Source organism: Sceloporus undulatus, chromosome 10 (assembly GCF_019175285.1).
Source record: "Sceloporus undulatus isolate JIND9_A2432 ecotype Alabama chromosome 10, SceUnd_v1.1, whole genome shotgun sequence".
Classification (NCBI taxonomy): Eukaryota; Metazoa; Chordata; class Lepidosauria; order Squamata; family Phrynosomatidae; genus Sceloporus; species Sceloporus undulatus.
The window spans coordinates 9,226,760-9,243,775 of record NC_056531.1 but is presented as its reverse complement, the minus strand read 5'-3'; the positions used below and the strand labels follow the sequence as shown (position 1 = coordinate 9,243,775).

General features: G+C 42.2%; 1 protein-coding gene across 4 annotated transcripts in view; it reads left to right on the top strand.

The window, feature by feature from the left end:
- LOC121916709 overlaps nt 1-17,016 on the top strand; it is a 55,766-nt gene that overhangs the window by 37,610 nt on the left and 1,140 nt on the right. For all 4 annotated transcript variants that reach the window (XM_042442078.1, XM_042442079.1, XM_042442076.1 and 1 more), the window contains 5 exons: nt 6,927-7,906; nt 12,817-12,868; nt 12,985-13,087; nt 14,221-14,384; nt 16,038-16,283. In XM_042442078.1, coding sequence (XP_042298012.1) covers nt 6,927-7,906; nt 12,817-12,868; nt 12,985-13,087; nt 14,221-14,384; nt 16,038-16,283 — 1,545 coding nt within the window. The remainder of the gene's footprint in view (nt 1-6,926; nt 7,907-12,816; nt 12,869-12,984; nt 13,088-14,220; nt 14,385-16,037; nt 16,284-17,016) is intronic.

Genomic DNA, 17,016 nt, shown 5'->3' with positions numbered 1-17,016 from the left:
CAAGGCATTTTGGAAGGTCCAAAGACTCCCAAATTGGCAGGAGAGACTGTCTTCAGGGGATTTCCTCCCACATGTGGGTTGTTTTCAGTTCCATATGGCTTTTTGCAGTACAGTCATTCAACATGTGGACCATCTTAGGGGTCTGCATAAAAGAAGATTTGCTTTGTACTGTTGGAAAACAAAGCCATGTTCCAAGCTGTTTTCATCTTTGTTTGGGATTAAAAGGAAAAAGAAGCAGCTCAGAATTCAATTAGGCTCTGAAAAACTAGCAAATGTCACACATTCTGCCTAAGGCTGTAAGGTTTGAAAGAGATTCTCCCCATCCCAACCCCCATCAGTTTGTTTGTTTTGAAGCTTTTATTTAACTTTCTCAAAGGCAAAACTTTGTTGTGAATTCAATCTGGAATGTATTTTGTTCAGCAAAATAAATAATGGATAACTCACCTCTCTCTCTCTCTCTCAGGCTGCATCTGCACTGCAGAAACAGTCCGGTTTGACCCCACTTTAAGTGCCATCCATGCCTATGGAATTCTGATAATTGTACCTTGTTGTGGTGCCAGAGCTCTCTGATATAGAAGGCTAAATGCCACAAAACTACAATTCCCAGAATTCTATAGCACTGGGCCTAGGTTTGTTATACACCTGTTCCTCCGCATTTGTGGCTTTGTCTTTTGCGGATTTCATGATTCACAGATTTTATTAATATGGTCTCTCTAGGAATCTCTAGGTCCCCCAGCGCAACTCTGTGGGTACCTTTAACCAAAGGTCTCACTGAAGGACCTAGAGTTTCCTAGAGAGAACACTCCATTAGCCGTTTGTAGCTCCTCCAGCCAGGGACGTAGCTAGGATTTTAGGAAGGTGGGGGGTGGGTCGAGACTAAGTGCCACCATTATAATGGGGCTTGGGTGCGGTGGCGCAGCAGCACACACCATTCATTTTTCTAATGGAAGGGGGGGGGTCTGGACCCCAAGGTGGGGTCTGGATCCCCCCTCTGGCTACGTCCCTGCTCCAGCGCAATTCGATGGTCAATGTCTGGCAGATGTTGACCACAGAGTTGCACTGGAAGACCTAGAGATTCCTGGAGAGGTGTACTCTCAGGTAAAAACATGATGTTTTTGTGATTTGTGTTTTTTCCACATTCACAAGGGCTCTGTGCCCCTAACCCCAGAGAATGTGGAGGGAGGAGTTTAATTGTTTGATATACAGTGAGCCCACTGTATTGGCAGGCTAGCCATCCATGGATTGAAATGCCTGTGGATCACCCCACCCCATATTAGCCAATGGTGACATGCGCCTACAGGCGTGCACATATCTGCCCATTGACTAATATGGCTCGGAATCAAACTCCCAAGGATGGGAAAAGCCCACTGTAGACCACAGTTTGCATATCAGTTGAACTTGTTTGAACAATAAAATTAGGGGATGTGAAAAATAAATCAATTATTGATTTTGATATATGCACCTGTGGAGAAAAAAGTAGTCCTTTAAAGATGGATTATAGAATTTCCATGGGTCTATCAAATGATTTTGTTGTACAGTAATGACTTCAAAAAAATTCTTTGGTAAGAGACCATGTAATGTTGCAAAACAAGAGTGATATAATTTAGCAGATAGCACACCATTGACATCTCCTTCCATTATGATTTCTCTTTGTTCTTGCTGCTTAATTTTATTTCTTTATAAAAAGCTTTTGTCTGATTATTGGAGCATAAATACATATCAAAGAATAAGGAACTGTTTCCCCCCCCTCAATTTGCAATATACAGTCAGCCCTTCTTATACACGGATTTCTTATACATATAGTCCAGCGTCTAGAATGGATCTAGATAATCCATTCTTCCAGCTTGAAGGCTACCATTTGCTCCAGAGCCTTGCCAATCTTCTAGAAATGCAAGAATTTAGAATGTTAAGATATGCAGATGACACCTTATTACTTGGATTGATTGCTGATGAAAGTTAAGGAAGAAAGTTGAAAAGCAGGGTTACAACTGAATTGTATGTTAGAAATCAACATAAGAAGAGAAAAATAATGACTCAGGTAGCTTTAAAGTGGCTAACAAAGGCGTTGAAATAGTGAAAGATTTCCTATACCTTGCTTCATTTTCAGGGAAGAGCCTGGATGCCAAGGGATCTGAGGGGGGATAGAGGCTTCTCTTCTCTCTTTCCCAAAGGGAATCTGGGGAGACACAGAAGAGCCTGGACGCTCAGGGATCTGAGGGGGGATAGAGACTTCTCTCTTTACCAAAGGGAATCTGGGGAGACGCAGAAGAGCCTTGGATGCAGCCGCTATTCATTGGCTACCCACCAAAAAACAACAACAAACAAACCGAAATGGCAATGGGGAGCAAAATAAACCATTTCAAAGTGTTTCAAATCAGGTGACGACACTTGTGACGTCTGAAGCCTATGCGCTGGATTGACAGCTTGCAGACACAAATGGGAACGGGGAGCAAATTACCCCGGTTTAAAATACAGTGATTTAAAATAAATGGGAATGAAACCAGGGTCTAAATAAATTGAGGTAATTTGCCCCCTTTCCTAATGGAAATGATGGGAAAAATTTGAATTAGACTCGGAAAATAATCCGAGTCATAATCGCGCCAATATAAGCCGTTTTATCTGCCAAGTGGGAATGGGGCCATAGATTTGTCTGTTGTCCTGCCAAGATCCTTTTTGTGTTTAAACAGACTAAAAATGACTTAATTGTTTTTAGTTTTGTTTTTAAAATAAATCCCCTTTCTTCATTAGCTAATGCCAGGTAATGAATGGTGATTATATGGTGAGCAAGTACCTTGTTATTTTATAGCTTTCCTCTTTCAAAAAGGGTGGGGCAGGAGAACTGATGTTCCTCACGCCAACAAAAGAATTGCACTGGTGTTTTCCAAGTAAATTCATTCCTCTCTAGATCCAGCCATCACCATGGAACTGAAGATCAATATGTCCTACTCCCTTTTGAACTGCGACATGCTTCTCCACATTTAAACTTTTCTAATAAACATACTAATCTGATTATAAATCCAATCCACCAATTTTTGGAAAGTACAACTCTTCTTGGTGTGAGTGAAGCAAAGCATGCAGGGCATAAAAGGGTCCTCACAGTATAATCATGGTGATCTATAAGATTCTAAAATTCAAAGTCAGAAAAGAATTTTTCTAGTCAGGGTTGCCTAAGTTGGAAAACGTTGATGGGGTCAGCTGTAACAGCTTCCCTGACCATGGGGCAGAGCAGACAGGCATAAAGGAGAGGCATGTGGCAGCTCTGCCCGCAATCGGCCTGCAATCAGCTGGGGACCATGGTGACCGCACAGCCTGCCTCAAAGTGGGCCACCACATCAGTCCCACATGGGCTGCTGGCAGGAGCAGTTTTTCGCCATTCCTTTCCCAGAAGCTTCAAGCTGCCTTTGGCGGCCTCAAAGCAACTTCTGGCCACTTCGGAGGCATGCGTCATCTGCATGCCCCACCCCCAAAGCGTCCAGAAGCCTCTTCTTTTGGCCTGTCTGTTTTGGGCCCATGGCCCTGTGTTGCAAGACAGAAAGCTTATACAGACCTGCACTTTGTGCCAGCCTACAGGTTTGCTGACCAACTCATTGAATAATGAGACCAGACACAGAGAACTGGGTTATAAAATGGGCAACTTTATTTAACTCAACTTATTTAAACGTATTTCTTTGAGAACTGCAAAAAAACCAGGGGGGAGAACCTTGTGTAGGAACAGCTGGCGGATGGTCTGCTCCAAGACCAATTCCCCAGCTTCCAAAGGGCGAAAACACCTGAGCCCCAAGGGCAATCCATAATTGGGTTGCTCCCTGGCTAGCCAGCATCCAGAAGGTCAACCCAAGACTCCCCCACTTAACTCGCAAGACTTAAGTGAGGGTTTAAATCTCAAGCCATCCCCAAGGCAAGTCTCTTTCCCTTTGCATTTACTCGCAAGACCTAAACGTAAGTTCCAGAGACCTACCTTCACCCTTTAGGAGGGTGCCAAAGTGTTCACCGAAACATCTATCTCCCCCTGCCTATGTGTGGACCCTATTTATGACCACACCCATGCCAATTGTCAAAGTCCTCAACCAACAGTGTGGGGTAGGCGAAAAACCCTTGGAAAGGGGAGAAAATTCCTACCTGGCCCCGAGGCGACCAGAATTAATTTTCACACTGATGTTGAGGCGGGAGGGTGGGCCAGCGTTTGAAGCCAAGTGAGAGGAGGTTGGGTAGGCAAGCTGTGGGCGGAGCCGGAGCGGCGGGTTGCATGATGGGAGTTGTAGTTCCCTCCTGCCCTTAAACACGTGTGTAACAAAATTTCTTCAGCCAGCAGGTGCTGCAACAATGGTGCCTTTATTGGCAACAGTTAAACAAACAAGGTCTAACAGACCAACAACTCAGTTCAAATCACTCAGGAACTTTGTCCAATTACCCCGTCCGGGAAAGTTAGGTCTCGGAGACCTGTGAGTCCAATTTGGAGTCTGGGGCTCTTCCGCCCGAATGCTTCTCCAGGGGCTCCCGGTCGGCCTTCTCCCAATCCTTTGGTTCAGGTCCTTGTTCCCACCGCCTGCCTTTACTGTCCCACCATTCACTCACCAAACCTTTCGTCTCCACCTTTCCCCAGCCTTCATCCTCCGGATAAGGGAAGTCACCCTCCTCCCTGGGGTCTCTTAACTTCAGAGACTCATGAGGACCTGGAGGTCTAGGGCTTGATTTAGTCTGTAGGGACACGGGTCTCCCAACCCGCTGAGGGCTATGGAATATCCTAGCTGTCCCTAACTCGACCGCTTCTCCGCGCCCACCTCTTCCGCGTCTGTACCCTCTCCCCGCGCACGGCTGCTCCTGCCTCTTTATACCTTCCCATGGCTCCTCCTTCCTTTCTTCTGGTTCCGCCCCTGGGCTTCTATCCCTTAATTCCTCCACCTGATCGCTCTCTCCTCCCCCAACTCTCTCTTCATTCACCTCTACCTTGCTACACAAGCCTCAAGCAGGCTAAACCCCACCCCCTCCTCTCCCAATAGCCAGCAGAGCATGCTATTTTCCTTTAAAATGCTGGTCTCTCCAATGAGAGGCCAGCAAAATCTCCTCCCCAGCCCAAAAGGTTGGGGAGAAGCAGAACTAGGGCTGAGCATTCACACGCTCAGAACCCTAGTTCCACTACCCGGGCGCCATTTTGTCACGTGCCCGTACATGGGGCATGCCATGATGACGTCCCTCGGATGCAGCACCCAAATGGCGCTACACACAAGGAGCATCATCATGGCGTGCAAGCACACCAATGGCACCTCTTTGGGGATGCAAAAAGAACCTGTCCAGAAGCAGTTGCTGCAGCCTTCTTCTGGGGCAAAAACGGGTGGCGTTTAGCCACCCATCTGTTGAGCCCCAGAGTTGTGTGTAGCACATGGCCTCTTCAGCATCATGTAGTACCCTATTGCCCTCAGGTATTAAGGGAAACACTTTTGTCACTGGTGCTGAAGTAAAATTCAGCCGCTAGTCCTGTTCAGTTATATACTTGGAATGGCAGAAGGCTGGAAGGATTACTTGAGATGCAAGATGACTGATTTTGAGGAAGGAACAGTGATTTTGGAAGCAAAACCTGTAACGCATGGGCCAAATAAAGTGGCTTCTGGCTGCTTTGGGGGCATGGCGTTTACATGACGTGTGCCCCCAAAGCGGCCAGAAACTGCACTCAGGCCATGCTAGGAAGCTAAAAGCCGCTCCAAAAAGGAGCGGAGATAATCCGGCTCCTGGTAGCTATTAGCTTTGGACTGTGGCGGCAGCCCATTTTGGAAGCTGGCCGTGCAGTTGCTGCAGTCCTGGCACAATTGAAGCTTGGAATGGCAGAAGGCTAGAAGGATAACTTGAGATGCAAGATGACTTGCATCTCTACAGGGCCATCTGCTTTGCCCAAAAGACTCTACCTCAGCTTCTAGGAGATTCCAGAATCAAGATTTCCAACAGTTTAGCAGTCTTAATTGTAGCAGATGATTCTGAGACGAAGTGATCTGAAACACCACCTCTCCCATTTGAGCCTGCCTGTATTGGCAGTCTTCATCAGAATCCCTGTTGTACCATCAGGACTGGTTAGGTTGCGTGATGTACAAGACAGGGACTTTAAAGTAGCAGCATCTTATCAAATTCCCTCTACCGTAGGATTGGGAATCATATGGCCACTCCCAGCATTCCTTCCTATTGATTATGCTGCCTAGGGCTGCAGGGAGTTCAACAACATTTGCAGGCCCTGTGATGCCCCTCTTTCCCACCTCTAGAGGCAGGTCAGTTGGCCTCATCCCTTTGGAGTTAGATAGTAAAAACTGCACTATTTGATTTATCTTCTTGTCAGAGGTCAATATGGTTAGAGACCGTGTGATAAATAATGTTCTGTTTCTGTTTTGATTTGTTAAGCTGTTAATATATTTTTGTTTTAAATTACATTTCACTTTGAGCATCCAACTCTTCAAGCAGCAAAGCAAATTACAAAGCTGGGTCTCCCTTATCCAGAGTTCTGAAATGAAAATCTAAAATTGTCCACATGGGTGGCTGAGATAGTGAAACCTTTGCTTTCTGATGGGACACAAACTTTGTTTCATGCCTAAAATTATTTAAAATATTGTGTATAAAATCACCTTCAAGCTATGTGTATAAGGGGTATACAAAACATAAATGAATTTCATGTTTACACTTCGGTCCCATCTCCAAGATATCTCATTATGTATATGCAAATATTCCAAAATCTGGGGGCGGGGGAATCAAAATCTGAAATACTTCTTGTCCCAAGTATTTTGGATAAGGGAGACTCAGCCTGTAATTTGTCTTTATGCATGTGTGTATGTATGTATGTGTGTATAAATGTTGGCCACAAACTTGATTCAATCTGGAATGGAGAAAATGCCTGGTCATCTGGTTGGATGCTTCCACTTATTCAAGGATACTCTTTTTTGTTTCAGGTATACTATTCATGTGGTGCACAGTTCAAATCATTAGAGAGAGGTCTTATTTTATCACCTGGCTTCCCCAACAATTATTCATCGGGCATACATTGTATTTGGCAGTTCTTCATCCCTGCTAGAACATACTTAATGTTGGAAATTTTTGACTTTGATGTGTTTGAAAGCATGAGTGAGAACCCAAGTGCCTGGAATGATTTTCTTACCCTTCCCAAAAATACCAAGGAAGAGTTTTTTCCCAATGAGGGTAATACAGACTTTCCCACTATCCTTTCTACTAAGAGCTCCACTCTCCAAAATTTTCATTCAACGGATTTTTATAATCTTCATGGTGGGCTTCCAGAAACTGCTTCTGAAAAACAGGAATCAAAACAATTCCAGCAAATACAAGAACCAAGAGAGTTGGCCATTACTCAGCCTAGCGAATCACCATTCATGGAAGCAATCAATGTCACCTTACTGAGACACATGGCCAGTGGAGTACAGGAGGAAAATAAAGACCCAATGGACAAAATATTGTTTGCTCACCTCACTGCTAGTGGGACAAAGGAAGATTCTGAAGGCTCTAAACAGCATTCAGGAAATATGGCTTTTGAAGACAATGAGGGCATTTCAACGATGGTTTTGTCAACAGAGACTTCCTCCATCCCAGTGACCTCGATGGAAGTTTGCCCCCATGATGTCTTGTATGTTTCTGATCTCTTTGCTTTTTCTTCTCGCTTCTGTGGTACAAATTCACCACTGAACAAAAACATGACTTTTGGGTCTTCTCTAAAGATGGTTGAAGTCATTGTGGAGCTGATTACAACCACAGATCGTGGGCGAGGCTTTGCGATGCTCTTTGAATACAAGAATGACACTGAACTGTTTACCATGAATGACTCAAAAGATGGGAAAGAAAATATTATGATGCTGGTAATCATAACAGGGATCCTCTTCTTTGCGCTTGTTCTTTTCTCCTCACTCTGTATAGCTTGCAGGTAAGTGCTGCCATTGTTGACTCATTAAAAAACATACACACCTTACCTATCATTTCAGCTTCTCAGTACAATCTGTTTCCCTATTAGAGATATACGGCAGTGAGACACTTGCTAAGGCTACGTTTAATTAATTGATCAATTCAATCAATAAATTAAAAACATGGTAATTGACAAAAAAAGATGCTGGAGTAACTTGGTAGCAAATATTTAATCTGAAAGTACTTTTAATACATGTGCTAATAAAAATGCAGTTGCCAAGTACAATCTTATTAGGGAGGTGTATAGCTATTAGGGATATGCACATTTGCATCTGACCTGTGGTTGGTTTTACCTGCCCTTTTCTCTTATAAAGATGAAATTTGTTTCCTGCCTTCCTCCACATGACTATTTTATGCACATTTTTTTAAAAAAAAGTTTTGATTGTTCGAATGTGTTCTTCTATTAAATAAAGTGTGTTTTAGTACTGGATGGCACACATTCGAAATGTGCATATTCAAATGTATACATTGCAGGGGAAGCATCCACCGCTCTCCATCAATGTAAAGATTCCACAGTGCAGTCTATGGCTCCTCCATGGACAGTCCATGGAGTGGGGACTGGGGACTGTCAGTCATGCTCTTTAAACCTTGGATTCCTCCTTGCACACCCCTAATGTTAAAGAGTAGCATTGATTCCTCTGGGAGAAGAAAGGAGAAATGCCTCTTGTAAAATTAAATCTGCTCTGATTTAATCTAAAATCCTTTAAAATTATTTTTCTCCTATGCAGATTGAATTGGTTAAACCACTTGGTTAAAATTTCTTTCATAAAAAGACAGCTCTAAATATTTCTTTTTTACCCAGTTGCAAAAGAGGTAAAACCAAACTATTTTGGCCATGTGCACACTAAAGAGCCAGCATGGTGTAGTGGTTTGAACATTGGATTACAACTACAACGCTAGAGACCAGGGTCTGAATCCCTGCTCAACCATGGAAACCCACTGAGTGATGTTGGGCAGTCCCACTCTCTCAGCCTCATAAGAAGGCAAAGGCAAACCCTCTTTGAACAAATCCTGCCAAGAAAAACCCTGTAATTGATTCGCCTTAGATTTGCCATTAGTCAGAAATAAATAAAATGAATGAACGACTTGAAGGCACACAACCACAGAACAGGCACACATCATGGAGGCAACAGCTGCCTTCTTTACTGTCTTGGAAATAAGAGAATTTTAAAATTGTGTCAAAAATCTTTTTTGGAAGGTAACTATTTATTTATGATCCTTTTTGCATTTTCAAATTATATTTGTAGACATATTTGCATATTTGTGAATGAAAATGATGTTTCACCTCCAAATAAAAATAAACTGGCAGCCATTCTTATTCTGCCCTTTTCTTTAATAACTTTCTAGCTGAATTCATAGGACTGCTGTGGGAGATAAAACAGTTTGTGGGTTTAGAAGGGAACTATACATATCATTTTGAACTCCTTGGAGGGAAAGGGGGATATTGTAAAGGTTATATTGTGACTGTTATAATGAAATATAATGAATAAATTTGAATTGGTGCATTATAAACCTGTTTCACTTTTCCTCTGTGATATGGTAGGGGAAATCTGAGCAGTGTACTGAAGGAAAAAGGCCATAAAAGTGTGAAATATTAACTATGCTATTGTTACTATTTCCCGTGTTCTGGCTATGGCTATGCATGATGTTACTTATGTAACCAAAATGGCACCAGCCACACATAAGACAGAGGATTCTGTAGGCTAGGGTTGATTTGAATTGGTTAAACCACTTGGCTAACCAAGCCCTGAGGTTTGCAGGTAAATACACTCATCCCTCCACATTTGCTAGGGTTGCACAAGACCCCTGTGTATGTGGGAAAACTGCAACTAACAAAAACACTATGTTTTTAGCTGAGAGAACACCTCTCTGGAAATCTGTAGGTCCTCCAGTGCAACTCTGTGGTCAACATCTGCCAGACATTGACCATAGAATTGCGCTGGAGCAGCTACAAATGCCTAGTGGGGTGTTCTCTCTAGGAATCTCTAGGGCCTTCAGTGCAAGATTTGGTTAAAGTTGACCATAGAGGTGCACTGGAGGATGTAGATATTCCTAGAGAGAATATATTAATGAAATCCATGAATAATGAAAGTCAAAAGTCAAAGCTGCAAATGTGGAGGGATGAGTGTAACATCTCTCCTAAGTGATGAGGATTGAAAGTATTCTAGTGAGGACTGAGTATGCACAGTGACTGCAGAATGCTGTCTGGGTGTTGTTGAAGAAAACCTGGGGAGGGAAAGAGGACTGGTACACAGTGACTGAAATCCTGGAACAAAGATACTTCACACTACAACATTTTATTGCAGCCGGCAGTACTTGTTAATTAGAATTTATTACTCTCCGTTACTGTCAATTGACTCTCCACAGCCACGGCATTCAACTTCAGCACTTCTTTGTGCAATGTCCTGAGTGAGCTGATGAAGAAGGTGGCAACCTTCGGACTCATCACTGCGGGAAAAGCTGCTGCAAGAGAGGCTAATAACCTTGGAATTCTCTATTTTCTGAGCTCATCCTGCATGTTCTCTTCCACTCGCCGGGGTTTGTCCTTGGGAGACCAGAGCAGTTCAGAACTTGGCTACCCTATCCTTCCCTCATCTCTTCTGTTTTTTCTTGATGATGTCCTTGTTGTTTTTAAACTCTTGTGGCTGGCTAAAAGTAGCAGCTCTCCATCCCATGGCTTGTCTGACCAGCACTGGCCAGAGCTGGCACATAGTACTTTTCTAGTCTGTGTGTGTACATGCACACCCATGCATGCACCCACACTAGCAAAGGAGAGGGTCATCAGCAAATGTCTTCTGAAGGCTCATTCCCTTTAGCTGCCTCTGGGGAGACTCCAAGATTTTGCCACACTGTTGTCTTTGTTTAATGGCTGGAGAAGTAATGAAAGCCTCAGTTATTGTTGGGCCAGAAGTTCTAATTACTTTTGGCCATGGGGCCAAGCCTGGAAAGATGTCATCCCCTGCCTTCTTGCCCAAGCCCACATAAACAAGCAGCTTGTCCCTCTTATTTTATTTTAATAATGCCCTGCAGACATTGAGGTTTGTGGGTTGTGTCTCTGTGTGGGTGTGTTTGTGTGTTTGTTTGCTTTTTTGCTTGGTGCCTGTGAAGGATGAAGAGGCAACAACACACGGGGGCACACAACAGAACTTCTGACCTGCCAAAGAGCTGTTCCTGACAGTGACCTCTATGTTTACAGTCATCTCACCAGAGGAGAAGATACTTGTTATTCCACTCTTTCTTCCTCATGAGAAACACCAATTGCTGTCATCCTTGCCCTGTTTTCCTTTTAGGAAGAAGAAAAAGCACAGCAAAGCGGTGCTCCTTTTGACTGCAAGGATGAAGCAAGTGCCACAATCCTGAGTAGTGAACCGGAATTGATCACTTATGAGCCAGTGGCCGGATTTTCACATCACAATAAACCTGCTGATGTGTACTGCCCCTATTGCTCCCACTGCAAGTGCAAAGCTTGGAAGTAACATGGTCAAAGTAGAGATGTTACTCTTTACTGTGTTCAATATTAAGGAACAACAGTGTCACTTTTAAATAGTTTAATGACAGTGACATTAATGTTAGAATTTTTGCACACAAAGTAATGTCCCTGCCTCTCTTGGACTCCTCTTTTGAGATGCCAGAAGAGGAGGCTGTAAAATATTGAATATTGAATTGAATTTGGGGGCTTGTGATGTTTTAAAACACTCTCAATTCTGAGAACAAAGTAGGATCCAAAACTGGGAGGAGCAGTGGATTATTGGCTAAAATTCCCAGAATCTCTCAGCTGGTATAGCCAAGCACTGGATCAAATTGTGGTTGGTACTGCTACAAAGCAGCAGTACCAACCAGCTCTTCTGACCATTCAGTTGCATGCAGACAAGTAGGGCTAAACCTTGTAGGGGATATAGGTACAAAGGTAAGATGTGGTGTCCGAGCATGGGAGCTCTGCAAGCGCATTAGACCCCACATAATGACAGAACCAGATTCAGCTTTTACGCTTAACATATGAAGAGCCAAATGGCAACCAGGCATGCAAGGCTTACTTGTACATCCCTGTACTCTGAGGTATAGTCCTACTTGTGTACCGGCCTGCATAGTTTCATTGCCTCCGATCATTTTAGTTTCTGCCTTTCTTAATCTGAATTCACCTTCCTTGTTTTTTGATGACCAAGAGTCTGGAACATGAACCAATAGATTCAAATTACAAGGACATAGATTCCACTGAAAGATTGTGTATGTGTTGTGTAATTTCCATGTCATTTCCAACTTATGGCATAAACATTAACCAGAAGTTGGCGGGGAATCTTTCAGAAATGCTTCAGTTGTATATTTCTGCATGGCATGGGGTTGAATGAGATGGTGCAATCCCTTCCAACTCTATATTTCTATGATCCTTGAATATGGCAAACCAAAATTGGGCATCAGACTGTTTGAAAGACCACATTTTCACACTGTATGAACTTGCTGAGGTCTGAGAAAAGATTTATCTTTGTCCCTGACTTGCATCACTGTTGCACATTTGGCATGAATGTGAGAGGATCTTCTTAGGGACTGCTCCCAGGCTTCCAAGGGAATCTAGGCTGGCCCCCTCCCTGTTGTCTTTCTGCTAGCCGTCAGAATTTTGAATTCAGATAAGCTTTTAGTTTCTAAGCTCATTTGCTAAGGAAGTAGAGTTTAATTGAGAATGCTATTATATACAGTTTCATTTAATTTGTTACTTCTTGGGCACATTTTTATTTAATAAGTTCTACTATTTAAATGGTATCTTTGTTGTTTTATATGTATTTTACTGTTAGAAATCTCGAACACTGTTTTTATTGGAACGGTGGGATATAAATGATGACAATAAAGAAATAATATTTTCCTTGCTTTTTTTCTCAGACAGAAATTATGTCCCAAAAGGAGCTCTTTGGATGTACACTGTGACCGAGAGGTTAGTGCTCATTAGTTGTGATCTTACTGATTTGTACATCGTCTTGGTTTTTCTTCTTTTTGACTTATGTTTCCGTCTACCTGTGGATGTTGATTGGGGAATGTTTTGAGTTGTAGAATGGGATCCAGAATGCTGCTGCTGATATCAATGAGCTTAGGCTAGTGATGCCAAACCAAGAGAATGAAAACAACAACCACTCTGTTGGTGGAAATGGAATTGGTAAGTGGCAAAATGTTAGGCAGTCCATCATTGTCCAGTTTTCATAAATCTCAGGCATTGGGCCCCTTGCATTGGATCCTTGTGTGACCCTGGAGGGCTGCACTCTGTAGAGTCACTCTCAGTCCCACTGCCAACATTTGAGGGTCTCAAAAGTTTAATTTTTTACCCACAGATAGTTAACAGCTCCTCCTGCAAATCTTATAGGGAAGTGCTACTGCCGATTTTTCCACACATTCGGGTATTTTTAGCCCACTTTCATCTATTTTTAGGTCTCCACAGGCCTTTTTCAAACCATAAAGTGAGAGGACATCCTGCTGTTTGATGCTTCCTGTTTGATGAAAAAGTCACTTCCTGTACAGGTCTGAAAACGGTGACCCACCCACATATACATCTAATAATATGGCAAAAGAGCAGATAGCATCCCTTGCAGGTTTGAGTGATGCTGCTGACTCTTTGGGGGCAAAAAAATTGAGAGGCAACAAAATAGGTCATGTCAGGGTACCACGATGGTACAGAGCATAACTAAAAACATCTCTCAAGAGATGCTGCAGCATAGAATTATAGGAGGATTCATGCTAGAAACCTTGGTATACCATAATCATTACTATATATACACATGTATAAGTCTAGCAAGTGTAGTAAAAATGGCCCCAAAAAACTGAGTCAACTTATTCACAGATCAGTGTAAATACTGTTCTTTAACACTTGTTTTAAAAAAAGGAACCACCCCTTGGGGAAAGGCAAAAGAGTAATCTGTACGGGAAGCACTGACCCTCCTCTATTCTCTCATCCATCCAGCCTCTAGTGTGAGCACAAACATAGTCATAGAATCATAGAGTTGGAAGAGACCACAAGGGCCATCCAGTCCAACCCCCTGCCATGCAGGAACAACAATCAAACAGTTATGCTTGTTGGAATTTTGTAAGTTCTTTGGTGTTAATTTCCTTTGCTTTGTCTTTTACATCCTTTGTTCCACGGCCCTAAATTTAATCCTATGTCTATCCATAGGTCTTATACATGACTTATACATGACATCATCTTATAGTCAAGTATATACGGTATTTTGCAGTGGCAGTTTAATATTTCTCTATCCTAGGAGACAAATAAATAAATATTTATTTTTATTTTTTTAGTCACTTCCTGCAATGGCAGTGTGGAGTGCATTCCGCCACAAACCGATCCAGATCTACCTTCTTCAATATCAGCATTAACCACCGAGTCTGGAAGTGATGAAGTGTTTATCATTTCAGCCAGTCCTGGAGCTGGTGGCTTGAGTTTTACCTCCTATCAAATACAGGTAGTGCAGCCCTTTTGTATTTCCAGCGAAAATTTTTTTTTGAGTGAAAGCAGTTCTATACTGTATTTTAAAGTGTTTCCTTTAAAGTTCGGTTCCTGAGTCAGAACAGCAAATGGCACTCCCTCGTTTTCAATGTCCCTAAGGCCAGCCAAGCCATGTCAGTAAAAACACTACAAAACCCTTCTAAATGTCTGGAATGGGCCCTGCTATCTGTCAGAATGAAATGTCCGACAACAAAGTTGAGAGGTAACAGAGATACCTTCCAACATTGTACAGATGAAAACAGGAGTATGTGTGGCCAAGCAAGATCCGAATGTGAGCAAGTTATTAATGAGAAAGAACAAACTAGAAGAGGCTGCAGCAGTTTGCTTTTGCTGGCCCTTACTGCAAAGGGCAAGACTCTGCTACTTGCTGAGTTAATTGAGTGCAACCTAAATCAAATCAACACTGTGCAAGTATTAACTTGTTTCCCACTTAGTAGCTCTAGTTCTTCTCTGCGCTCACCTTTCTTTCTTTTTTTAGCATTCTCTGGGACACTACTTTGATGCTTACAGAGGTGTGAAATGTTGAGATCACAGAACTGCCTTCCTTTGAAAGGGTTGTCTAGACAATGTGAAACTATAAGCGGATTTTCAAAAAAGATTATCCAAATCCTTTTTCTGAGTCGCAAGAGTTGGTCAGCCTGAGCCTGAGCTCTGATAACAGAAGGAGTTTTAGCCTGTCTTCCAACATGTCAAGGATAACAATGGGAACACTAGCATTGATCCTCAGCTCAGCACTTAAAATGTCTGCTTTTAATGTTGTACTCCACCTTGGATCCCATGCTAGGAGAAAGGCAGGAAATCTATTAAATAAAAAATAAAATAAATAAATACTTGGGGGGGGGGGTATGTACAAGGGCACCAGTTCTCAGGCAGGGACTCTGGGGGGTAATTTAAGTTTCTTAAGGTTTCCGCCTTTGCTAAGGAAACAAAAATATTGGATATCAAAAATGTCAAAGCCAAGCCTGTTAGAGTTTAGCTTTAAAATTAGAGTAGCAGAAATGTGCTCTTGACTAACTATACTTCCCTAACAACTTGAGACTGGCTCCAAAAAACAAACACGTAGTTTATCGTTTAAAAACAAAAGTTTACTAATGGCTTTAATCTATATTTACATAGAAGCTATATCCTACTCTAGCTAGTGAATAGTTCAGGTAAAAGGTGGGTAGGGGTTGACACCATGAGTTACCACACTGGGTGACACTAACCCTAGTGATACCACTGTTCAATACACAAAGTAATACATAATCAATGTGATCAGTGGTTATAGACAGTTTTATTTTCCATGGATTATTTCATCTCCTTTCAGACACTCAGTGGCTTCATGATGTGAATTCCAGAATTTAACTGTGCTGTGTCCAGTAGTTCCTTTGATCCCTCCAGTGTCTTCCACCAGATTTCAGCAACTGCCTCTTTTCTACCAAGTTCAGAAGTCAGAAGAAATCCTTGACAGTTTGAGGGCAAATTTTAGTGAGAAAAAAACGTACTAGATCACTTCTACTTTATTCATTAAGAAGAAGGAGGGAGGCTATATTTGCTTTCATTGGCCACTGAGTAAAGATGTCATATACTGTATTTTTATTTTTACCCATCATCTGTATTTTTTTTTAAGGACAAAAAGCTAAAGAGAAGTATCACAAGTCCAGGCTCAGTTTCTAACTGGATAATAGCAGATGAAACGGAACCAGGTCTCAATGTTACAGAGAGAAGAGTGGTACAGACGGAGAGCCATCGCCCAGCACAGCAGACATGGAGTACATATGCGTTTCATGACTTACTGGCTCCATTGCCTCAGCTGCAGAAAAAATGGTGCAGCTGGACTACTAACAATCCTTTCACCAAGCTGGTGAATAGTGGTGTAAGTATTTCAGAGCACCTTAGGAAATGGAAGTTAAAGGTAACTTTTTCAGACTGGACAGCTGACAAAGTGTGATCTACATCACATCTAGGCTGATTCCATTAGTGTTGTCACATCTTCATACTCATAAGAACTAAGTCATGCTACTGGGGCTATCCATGCAATATGAATAAAAGACCATCAGTGTTCAGTAAATTAACTACTTATTTCAGTGTATATTATACTTCAAAAGTCAGTAGCAGCAAAATGTTCCTACTGTAGAAGACTGGCTGCAAATATGCCTGCCAACTTGTTATGGTAAAATCAGTACTGTAGTCGTAGGAAACAAATTGGAATTATATGATTCAGATTATAAAATTTGAGGTTATTTTTTGCATAATATGGGGTGAATGGGCCTACAGCCTGAACAAGGGTATCCCATTAAGTCCCACTCTTTTGCTTCTTATAACTATCTTGGCAGCCCTAAGGTTTACAAACTTGCTTTGGTTGTTAAGTGAAGTAGGGGAAAGGACTATTGATACTGTCAGAAATTTTCATATCTCCAGACTACTACTTTTTGTGTACACGTGCATGCATATATGTTCTCCTTTCTATGCTGGCCTTTAAACCATGGGAAAGGCAACATGCACAAGGAGGCATAGAAGACAATAAAGCAAGCAAAATATATCCTTGTTCATTAACCATTTCATCTTGCAGTTCCTTAAGATCTCATTATCAGAATTGATATTATGAT